Genomic DNA, 10,811 nt, shown 5'->3' with positions numbered 1-10,811 from the left:
TACTGTGCCCATCTATTACCCATCATTTCACTGTTAAAGAAGATTGGGGGAGAGGAAGGTTGTCCTAAGTAACCTCCCGCCTTCCTGAGTTCCCTACTAACATTCACACACCCCTCTCAGGATGTACTTCCTTAGGGTGGGGGAGGGGGACAGGAACTTTGTCCTGTTCTCTGCTGTGTCTTCAGAACCCAGAACAAAAATGAATAACAGCTTAGCTCCTATATCAAGGGGCTATCAGTTGTGAGAGGGTGGGGTAGAAGGAGTTGATAGTGAGAGCTGGAACTTGAGGGAGGGGACCCAGCGGGGGCGGGGGGCGCCCCCCCCCCCCGCCCGGCAGGGATGACGCAGGACAGACAGACGTGGAAGAAAGAGAAGAAGAACTCAGCACATTTCACAGCCAGAACTGAGGCCCAGAAAAGGAAAGCAGCTTGCTTAGGGTCACACATCACACTAGTGGACACCCAGGATTTTCATTCCTGTGCACCCTGCCAGATCACTGATGCTCCCCGTATCTGTGCCTCTATCACTCCAAGACTTTCCGGGGTGAGGTTAAGGTACTGGGTCTGGTTCGGGTCTCTCTCCCCTTCACGGTGGTAACTGAAGTTACCACGGGGCTCAGGATAAACTGCAGATGAAGAGAGAGGCCCCAACGAGGAGAGGCCGTATAGAGGGACCCAATAAAGTCAGCTCGAAAGCAGGGGTGCGGGTATGGGGCAGTGGATCCACTCCGGGCACGGTCCCAGCAGGGGATGGATGGGATGTTGGAAGGAATGTGCGGCCGCGGGTAAACTGGCTGGTGCAGGGAGCCTGGGGGTAGGAGGGGCGCCTCTGGGGGAGCCGGACCCTGTAGCCCTGTGTTCCCTTCGGCTCAGCAGTCAGAACTCCCCCCACCCCGACCTCCAGGACACAAAGATCCGGAGTTCCCGCTGAGTCGGGGGACGCCCGCTCTCGGCACATCCTGCAGGTCCCGGCGCCGGCTCCACAGCAGGGCTCCCCCGCGCCCATCCGACGACGGGGGCAGTAGGACCCAGGGGCTGGGAGACTGCCCGCCGAGGGCGGGGGCCGGGGCGGTTTTGGAGGAGGTCTTTGGCTTTTTTTTTTTTTTTTTTTCGGAGCCTGGGCGCCCGCCGGAAGCTTTTCTAACTTTCCAGAAGTTTCTCGGGACGGGCGGGAGGAGGGGACGCCATATATAGAGCTGGGGCTAGGCCGAGCGGCGGGGAGTGGAATCCGTCCGCGGCTCCTGCGCGCAGGTCCTCCTTCCCGGCGCCAGCCCGGCCGGCCCAGGTGAGGGGCGGGGGCGCTCGAGGGACAGAGCGGGGCGGGCGGCCCCCAGGAGGCCAACCCGGGGAGCCCGCAGACCGGAGCGCCCGGCGCTTTGGGGGCAGCTGAGGGGTTCGGATCGAGAGCCCGGGGCCAGGGGGCAGTGGTTGGGCGATCTTGAGGGTTTAGGGCAGAGACCAGAGCCGGTTGGGGAGTGCGGCACTGGGAGGATCCCGAAAGAGTGCAGGGTTCCACAAAGGTTGGGGCAGGGGTGTGACAGCCGAGAGGACACAGTGGGGATGGGGCCAGGGTGCTGAGACGGGACCCTCGCAGGGACAAGGAATGGGGGAGAGGGGTGAGTCTGGGCCGGCCGCGCATGTCGGGTGCGGAGGGGGAGCTGACTGCAAGGCTTTGAGTTCTGGCCACTGCCTTCCGGTTCATGGAGCAACTGCAGGGTTAAGGCTACTTCTAGAGGCTGGGAGGCTGGGAATGCCCCCAACTTAGGACATTCCTGGGACGGCCGAGGTGGACGAAGAAGAATGAAAGAGCTTACTGCGTGGCCAGAAGGCTTGGCCCCTCCTCTTCCCGGGTTTCCGGCTGGTCCCTCTGGGCTGCAGGGCCCGGGTGGAGACCGGGGAAAATTAAGGGGCTTTGGTTCCCTGGAAGTCTCTGGGCCGGACCACACCCTCCGGTCCTCATTTGGTTCATCCGCCCATTCCCCCTCCCCCTTCCTGAGGCCTCCCCATCTCCTCCTTTTGTCTCTGGTCACCAGGATTCCCAGCAAAAAAATTTTCTTACTGTGTAACAAGACACCACATTCGGCCCTCAGAAGGGACTCTGGGGGCTTCTGGGAGGAAGGAGCCCTGTACTAGAAGGCCTGACCCCTCCGTTTCTCCCACTCTGCGGTGAGGTGGACCATCTCCAAGGTCCCCCTCGATCTGAGACTCAGGCCTTCCTTCGTGGCAGGGCAGGGCACTGTAGGCTGTAGATGGGGTCCCTTTTGGGGGCTGAGCCCTCCAGGCCCTTCCTCACCAACACCCCAGCTCTGCCCTACCCTGCCCTCCTCACTCCTCTGTTTTCTTTCAGAATGAAAAAGGCAGGCATTGACCTCCCCATGAGGCAGTTTCAAGGTACTTTAGACCTTTACAAGTGTTTGAGACCCTTTCCTGTGGCCCCTCTGGCAACTGCTTCCCATCCCTCTTTCTTACAAAACCCCCGAATCCAGTCTCAACTCAGTCTCTGCCTTGCTGTGGGCATCTGATGGTGTATTTTTCTTTGTGGGCCTGTAAATAGACTGACTTTGGCCTAAGGGCTGGGATTGCTCCCTGACAACACGGGCTGGGCTGTGGGAGGTTTGCTTGCCTGCAGAGACGTGCCTTCCTCCGCTCCTGATGCAGGGTTAGCGGGCAGCCCTTCTTCGCGGCCATGTATCTCCCTGCAGAAGCCCGTATGTACACTGAAGGCTAAGGCAAGGAGGCGCTTTGACACCCCTTGGACCTGAACCCAGGCCTCCTGCTTCCCAGGTGGGAAGCCCCCCCTCTGGCAGTTGGAGATAATTCAGTTTCCAGCCTGCCACGTCACTGGAGCAGGAGCAGGAGCTGGAGCTGGAGCAGGAGCGCAGCTGTGTGGCTGCCTGAGGAATCCCAAACTAGTCATTTGGAGCTTTCTTGAAAAGCCCCTCCCAGCCCTTTGAGGTCCCGCTGGCTGGGGTGGGGGCTGTGAAGATGGTGTCTGCCACGTTGGCAGGCCTGTGTGCTGGGCTCCTTGACTGTCTTGCAAGGGCAAGCTAGTGGCCTCTTTAGGGGTCTGAACTCTGGCATCAGCTGTCCAAACGAGAGGTAGCCTTTGAAGAAGGTGACCATGTGCCTATTGTCCTCATTCCACTCTCGAGTGTCTGTGTTTGTACAATAATTATATGGTCAGCGCCTTGGAGGCTCCAGGCCTTGTGGGGAAGGAGCGAGGGCCTGGAAGAGGGTAGCCAGGCCCTAAGCCATCTCATCCCCGCGCTGTACTTTAGGGTGGGACCTCCAAAATCCCTACTCTAGGGTATAGATCTCTCTTGTGCCTTCACCCAGTCAGTTGTGGACCTCAGAGGCTTTCCCTCTCTCCCCATGTACCCTTTGCTTCTCCTTCGCCCCACACCTCTAAAGAAGGGCAGCCTAGGGTTGAGGGACGCCGCCTGGGCTCACAGGGCGGCTGCAGCAGTAGAGTCTTCCCACAAACCCAGTGCCCCTGCAGTCAGGCCCAAGTCCTGAGGGTCTTCCACCAGGGTTCTAAATTTTCCATCTTCCTTGAGGAGGACCAAAGGATGGCATCTGCCAGATCAGTGGTCCCGGCCTCCATGAGGGTTCCTTTCCAACCCTTCCCTTTGCCCTGTCCTGCTGCATAAAGTAGAGGCAGATAATGACCTGAAGGAGGGGGAGTGTGGAGGTGTCCTGTGTGGAAGGACTGTTGTGTTTGGAGGCCCCAGCGAGAGGAGTGAGGCTTGTTCTAGGGGCTTCTGGTTTGGAAGGGGGACCTGAAGGCATCCCTGAGGCCACAAAGCAGATGGCCTGTGGCAGCAGCTGTCCCCAGCTTCCTGGGACACCGAACACACATCTGGCCTGCCTGTGGTGAGGGGGAAGGGTGTCGCTGCTCCATTGAGCTGTAACTTACCCCCTCCCCCATTATCCTTCCTCTCAGGAAACCTATTTCCCCACCAAACGCAGCTCTTATCCTGGGGATTTCCCATCACTCCAGGGGCTGGGAGCAGATGGGCAGCAATTACAACTTGGACAATGGAGACAGGCTCAGAGAGGGGTGGGTACGTACATGCGTGAGCCTGCACACGCTCGGAAAGTCACCTTGGTGGCAGCCGAGTGGAGCATCTGGCCTCTCCCATTTAATGAATGAACCAACCAGAGAATCATTGATGTCCAGGGCAGAATGAAAAGCGTGGGGTAGGAATGGGCCTCTGGCTCTGGGCCACACGGCGTCCTTTGCCCGGGCACGGGCACCCTGGCTTACGTATACCCTTGGTCCACCTGCCACCTTTTTTCCCCACTGGAAAAGGGCCCCATTGTGGTATAAGTTGAAAACCTGTATACAAACTGAGGACCCCGGGGCTGGCCAAGTGGCCCTGATTTCTGTTCCTGTGGGAACAGCTGAGACCTTTTGTGTGCTGGGCACTGGGGGTGTAGAGGGAAGCCAGGCTGGCCAACCTTCTTAACCTCCTGGAGGTCACAGACTAGCTAGGATGGGAATAGTACATAAAAACATGCCAGTCTAAGCGTTCTAAGTGCAGGGCAAGAAGCCACTTGGGTGAATGTGGTGCCTTCTTAGGAAACCTGCTTTGGATGAGAGGTCAAAGCAGGACTCTGCGAGATGGGCAGAATGAGGGCCCCCTAGTCTGGCAACCGTGAGTTAGGTCTGGGCTCCCCAGAACTCTGTGCTGTCTTGGTCCCATCTCCAGGGAACTTAGTGGCAGCCGGAAAGCAGGGGCTGGTGGTTGGGAAGAGATGCCTAGGGTTTCAGGGCCATGCTCTCTCTGCAGCCCTCACAGGTCCTCCATGGTGCACACAATCCACCTCCCAGCCATGCGCTCCCTCCTGCTCGCCAACACCTTCTGCCTCCTGGCCATGGCTGTGGCCCTGGCCGCGGAGGTGAAGAAACCCGAGGCTGCAGCTGCCCCTGGCACTGCTGAGAAGCTGAGCCCCAAGGCAGCCACACTGGCTGAGCGCAGTGCCGGCCTGGCTTTCAGCCTCTACCAGGCCATGGCCAAGGACCAGGCGGTGGAGAACATCCTGTTGTCGCCCCTGGTGGTGGCCTCGTCGCTGGGGCTGGTGTCGCTGGGTGGCAAGGCAACCACTGCCTCTCAGGCCAAGGCGGTGCTGAGTGCGGAGCAGCTGCGTGACGAGGAGGTGCACACAGGCCTGGGTGAGCTGCTGCGCTCGCTCAGCAACAGCACTGCACGCAATGTCACCTGGAAGCTGGGCAGCCGCCTGTATGGGCCCAGCTCGGTGAGCTTTGCCGAGGACTTCGTGCGCAGCAGCAAGCAGCACTACAACTGCGAACACTCCAAGATTAACTTCCGCGACAAGCGCAGCGCCCTGCAGTCCATCAACGAGTGGGCCTCGCAGACCACCGACGGCAAGCTGCCCGAAGTCACCAAGGAGGTGGAGCGCACAGATGGCGCGCTGCTGGTCAACGCCATGTTCTTCAAGCGTGAGTCCGGCGGGGGTGGGGGGGGGCGGAATGTGGTGGGGCTTCCGGTTTCCATCACCTCCCTACTTGTCATTGAACCTTCATAGCAACCATGGAGGCAAGCCAGAGGGTTATTGCACCCTTCACATACAAGAAACTAGGTTCAGAGAGGTGCAGCACTGTGTCTAAAGGAGTGGGACAGGGATTCAAGCCCAGCAGAGGGACTCCAGAGGATGTGCTCCCACTCTGTTTCGTCACAAAAAGTGCTGTCGCTTGTCTTGGGATTAATAAAATTCAGTAATCACTTCTGTCTCAGTAGTGAGCTGGAGAAAGGCCCCACACCAGTGATCATGCCTAATCCTCAAAACAATCCTGGGGACAGGTGGTGTTACTTCCATCGCACAGGTGAGAAACTGAGGCTCAGCTAGGATTTAGACCCAGGTGCATCTATATTAAACTGAAGATTTGATTTGGGGTTAATGCACATTTTGGTTCACCTGTGTGGATACCGCTGTTCCTTTCACAGTGTGCTGTGAGGATGAGGTAACCCCTCTTTCACAATAAGGGGACCAAGGCGGGAGGGGTGACAGGTCTCATAGCCTGTCAGTGGTGGAGTATGGATTTGAACACAGATCAGGTTGTGAGTTGGAGCAGGCCTCAGGCCACTTCACGTGCATGGTTTTTTGGGTCAAGTTTCTGGACACAGAGATAGGTCTTGCAGATGAGACTTAAGGGTAGTTTGCCGGCCGCCCTGCCCAGGGCACAGGCCCCTCAGTTACAGTGGGGTGAGAGGTCCAGCTCAGCACATGTTGCCCAGACGACCAACAGGCACCAGGGCAGAGGGTGGACATGGCAGTGGCTGAGCAGAGTGTCCTCCTGAGGGATTCCCTGCCATGTGGAAACAGCCCAGCCCTGACTGTGGAGAGCCAGGAGACATGTACCCTGGGCTGGATGCTTAGGGGGAGGTGGGCTGCAGCTGAGGCCAGAGGGCTGGTTGGGGAGGGCTGTGTCCCAAGGAAAGGGGCACCTCTTTCTGACCTTGTATCCTGCTTCCTGATACAGCACACTGGGATGAGAGGTTCCACCATAAGATGGTGGACAACCGAGGCTTCATGGTGACCCGCTCCTACACCGTGGGTGTCACAATGATGCACCGGACAGGTAGGTTGCCTTGCCCAGCGGGCGGCCAGGTAGGGGTCCAAGGGTGCTTGGGGCCTGGCCCACGGCTGCCCACAGTGTGCTCAGTGCCCACAGTGTGCTCAGTGCTCTCTGCTCTTTTCTCAGGCCTTTACAACTACTATGACGACGAGAAAGAGAAGCTGCAGATCGTGGAGATGCCCCTGGCCCACAAGCTCTCCAGCCTCATCATCATCATGCCACACCACGTGGAGCCCCTTGAGCGCCTTGAGAAGATGCTGACCAAAGAACAGCTGAAGACCTGGATGGGCAAGATGCAGAAGAGGGCCGTTGCCATCTCCCTGCCCAAGGGTGTAGTGGAGGTGACCCATGACCTGCAGGTAAGGGGTGGCCCAACTCGGGTCCCTGGGCTTGTAGGAGGTGGGTACCTGGGGCACCCATTCACCAGCTCAGGAAGTCTGTCCTGAGTCGTCCTGGGTGTCCAGACAGTGTGGGGCCCTGCTGTGGGCGTAGCTGGTGACGGAGGCACAGGCCCTGCCTTTGGGAGGATGCTGATAACATCAGTACCTAAATATAACTGAACACTTGCTGTATGCCAGGCACTCTTCTCGCACTTCATATGTCTTAAATTCTCAATTCTAAAAAGGGCTTTCTTAGGTTATCAACCTTATTTGACAGATGAGGAGACTGAGGTTCAGAAAGCTTAAATAACTTACCCAAAGTCACCCGACTGGTGACTCAGGCATCTGGCTCGAGGCCATGCCCTTAATCCTTTGCCACCTCTGAGAGTGCAGTGCCCGTAGTTGTGCGGGGACTCATGGAGCTGGCAGACTGCCCCCTACACAGTAGAAGACTAAGTATGGTTTTCAGCGTGGTCACTCGGAGTGGCTGGAAACTTCACCTACCTGCTCAACATGCTTTGTCCCTCCCGGCCAGTGGCCTGAGAGAAGCAGTGACATGCCAAGGTCACCCTGGCTAGTCAGTGGTGGAGCTGCAGTCAGCCCTCAAGGTGAAAACTCAGGGTAGCCTTTGTGTCAGTAGGGAGAGAGATTTTTTACCCACTCCAAAGGGAAGACTTCCATCTCGTTCCTGCCAGGTGCCAGGCATGGTTTCTTGGCAGGCCTCTCACCCCCGGAGCTGACTCAGACTTGCTATGAGAAAGAGTGGCGAGAGCGAGCTGGAGTTGACGTGAGGCTTAGGCTCCGCATCAGAGACTAGTGCAGCCTTAATGGTCCATAGAGAGCGCTGAGGTGTCTGGTGAGGAGCTGTCACTGTCTCTCTCCTGTCCTGTCCCTGCTCTTCCCCAGCCCCTTCCTCTGCAGTGGCTGTTACCTGCCACCCTTCTTCCTTCCTCCTGCGTCTTCCTGGAACCCTGGGTGTGGACGCCACTCACCAGTCCACAGAGTGGATTGAGTTGAGAAATTCAAAGTGGATGACTTGCGCAAGGTCTTGGGACTGGAATAGCTGGGCCTCGGGCACCTGCCCCAGGGCCTGCTTGGCTACACTGGGGAGGCGGACTGCCCTGCAGAAGCCTGGGCCCTGGAGGCTGCTGTGCACTCCACCCACAGTCCTTTACTGCAGCCTCAGTCCCTTAGTGAGAACCAGGGAGAGCCCTGGACACAGACCCTGCCCGGAGTGAGGTCTGAGCCGGGAAGGAGAGACAGAGGGAGGCCAGGGGGACTGAGGCCCCAAAAGGCATGGCTCCAGTCTTGTGGGCTAGCGAAGGCTTCCCAGGTGGTGTGGTATCTGAAGAGTCCTTTGGGGGAAGAGGGTGGCCACCGAGACGCCTTCAAGGGTGCTGGCTCTTGAGTGAGGCTGTTGAATGGAGAATGGGGTGGGCTGAGGCTGGGGTGTCAGTGCAGTTCATAAGTGAAAGAGCCTGTGCTTGGCTTCTGGGAGCTGTGTAGAGCCAGAGACAGGGTGTGTCTGTGTATGTGTGTTTGTGGGTGTGCATTTTAGCTTTCGACTGTGAAAATGTATAAAATGTTTTTTTTGTTGTTTAAAATTTATTTATTTATTTTTAGAGAGGGAAGGGAGGGAGGGAGAGAGAGAGAAAAACATCAATGTGCAGTTGCTGGGGGCCGTGGCCTGCAACCCAGGCATGTGCCCTGACTGGGAATTGAACCTGCGACACTTTGGTTTGAAGCCTGCGCTCAATCCACTGAGCTACACCAGCCAGGCCTTAAAATGTATAAAATGTTTTAAAAATAGATTCGTGTGCCACTTGGCTTCATCTGTCCATGAGCAGTGAGGATGCATCTCTACACCCATTCCTCCCTCATCACAGTATTTTGAAGTAGATCCCACACATCATTTCACTTTGGAAAGGTCTTAAACCCCAGCGTGCTGTGGTCATAATGTCCTTAGAGCAGCCGTCCCCAAACTTGAGTGTGCTGAGAATTACCTGAAGAGTGTGAAGACTGTGTGGAAAGGCTCTGGGTCTGCCCACAGAGTACTGCTTCCGGGCCCTGAGCTGGGGTCAGGGAAAGTGCGTTTCATTCATATGAGCTCCTGGGCGGTGCTGATGCTGGCTGCTCAGGAATGACCCTTACTTGGAGAGGCACTGGTCAAGGTTGTTTGGCAGGGTTGGGGCTACATTTTGCCTCCCCGCCAAGTCTCAGTTTCCTCATTGAAGTGGAGGTGACAAGTACTTAGAAGGGTTGTCATGAGAGGTGACATGCCCATGCAGTGTCTGGCACACGGAAGGTGGCCAGGGAGTGGTGACCTCAGCTCTGAGGAACAGACTGTAGGAGGTGGTGGGTGGGGGGTGAAGGTTCGGAAGCCTTGCCTACAGCGGCCTCACCTGGCACCCCCCTGGTCCCACAGAAACACCTGGCTGGCTTGGGTCTGACTGAGGCCATCGACAAGAACAAGGCCGATCTGTCACGCATGTCGGGCAAGAAGGACCTGTACCTGGCCAGTGTGTTCCACGCCACTGCCTTCGAGTGGGACACAGAGGGCAACCCCTTCGACCAGGACATCTATGGGCGTGAGGAGCTGCGCAGCCCCAAGCTTTTCTACGCCGACCACCCTTTCATCTTCCTGGTTCGAGACTCCCAGACAGGCTCCCTGCTGTTCATTGGGCGCCTGGTCCGGCCCAAGGGCGACAAGATGCGAGATGAGTTGTAGGGCCCTGGGGCAGGCGTGGGATGGCAGGAGGCAGCTGCAGGCTCCTGAGACACATGGGTGCTATGGGGGTGGGGCAAGCTGAGGTACCGACCTCGGGTGTTCCATGGGGTGGGCGGGTGGGGGAAAAGCAGGCTTCCCGTGTGTCTGAGCGGATCTTTCAGCCAGGGTTCGCCCTGCTTGGACACGGGCTCCCAGATCCCATGGCACTACGCCCAGCCCCACGTCCTGTGGGGCCTGGGCAGTATCGCCATGCCCCACCCTCCCGTCCTCAATCAGTGTTCATATTTATAGCCAAGTGCTTTCTCCTGTGAGACGGAATTGAGCTGGGGTTTAGATAAGCCCTCACGGAACGTGGGCCCTCTTTCTTGACACTACCACCACCTCAGCCCCCACCCCAGCTCTGTCCCAATCTCCTCCCAACTCCACTCAACTGTAAAATGAGGTGCTGCTGCCCCTGGGGTAGGTACCCCCCACAGAATCCCTGGCTCCAGTTGGGGGCATCAGGAAATACTTGGGGGGGTGCTCATGGGCAGACTCTGGTCAAACATCATGGAGATGAACTTTTTCTTTTAATAGATTTTCAAAGATGGGGAGGGACGGGATAAAATGAGCCTTTGTTGCTGTCAAACCAAAAACTTGTTTGTACAATTATTTTTTTTCAATAAAACTTTTCCAGTGAGATTTTGTTGGAGCATGAAGATGGTTGGGTCAAAGATGCCCATGTCATTCTTCCTGGGGGACAAGGGTCCTCCTCTAAGCCAGGTTGCTACTAATAGCACACATCAGGCTATGAAATGCTGGCAGCTGACCACAGATGACACTGTGTGGCAGGCCTGCTAGGTGCTCACTCAGGAGGTTGCTTCTCAGCTCTGGCTGCCCTGGAGAGGTGGCTGCAGGGTCAGAGTGATGGCTCGGGGCCTGGAGCCCAGGGCGTCCCAGTCCTGTGGTACAAGGCCCCAGGCTTCGGCCCCGTACCTTCCCCTCCAAGCTGTCCTCATCCACATCCAGGCCAGTGGGTACCAGCTCGGGCTGCCTGACTGGGCAGTGCTTTGGAAGGAAGGAGCTTGTGGGATCCTTGCTCTGTTTGTGTTTATAGCAGACGA

The 10,811-nt window shown here is 57.4% G+C and overlaps 1 protein-coding gene across 2 annotated transcripts; it reads left to right on the top strand.

Moving 5' to 3' along the window:
• The first annotated feature begins 1,128 nt into the window (after positions 1-1,128).
• On the top strand, positions 1,129-10,389 carry SERPINH1 (serpin family H member 1). Of its 2 annotated transcripts, XM_036028797.1 has the most exons (6): positions 1,139-1,284; positions 2,347-2,390; positions 4,793-5,463; positions 6,505-6,603; positions 6,727-6,959; positions 9,406-10,389. In XM_036028797.1, the coding sequence occupies exons 3-6, from the start codon at positions 4,809-4,811 to the stop codon at positions 9,706-9,708; spliced, it is 1,290 nt and encodes a 429-aa protein (XP_035884690.1). In that variant the 5' UTR covers positions 1,139-1,284; positions 2,347-2,390; positions 4,793-4,808; the 3' UTR covers positions 9,709-10,389. The 2 variants fall into 2 exon arrangements, with proteins under 2 accessions (XP_028372137.1, XP_035884690.1); XM_028516336.2 differs by lacking the exon at positions 2,347-2,390 and having other exon boundaries at positions 1,129-1,284.
• Positions 10,390-10,811: the final 422 nt, after the last annotated feature.

This window comes from Phyllostomus discolor, chromosome 6 (genome assembly GCF_004126475.2).
Source record: "Phyllostomus discolor isolate MPI-MPIP mPhyDis1 chromosome 6, mPhyDis1.pri.v3, whole genome shotgun sequence".
In the NCBI taxonomy this organism is placed as follows: Eukaryota; Metazoa; Chordata; class Mammalia; order Chiroptera; family Phyllostomidae; genus Phyllostomus; species Phyllostomus discolor.
Note: the sequence above shows the minus strand (reverse complement) of the source record. Positions and strands in the feature narration are given on the sequence as shown.

Excerpts from the sequence above, each read along its gene's own strand:
- SERPINH1 (XM_028516336.2), top strand. The coding sequence starts at position 4,809 with ATGGTGCACACAATCCACCTCCCAGCCATGCGCTCCCTCCTGCTCGCC. Across the intron at positions 5,464-6,504 it reads CAACGCCATGTTCTTCAAGC|CACACTGGGATGAGAGGTTC; the intron begins GTGAGTCCGGCG and ends TTCCTGATACAG. Across the intron at positions 6,604-6,726 it reads CACAATGATGCACCGGACAG|GCCTTTACAACTACTATGAC; the intron begins GTAGGTTGCCTT and ends CTCTTTTCTCAG.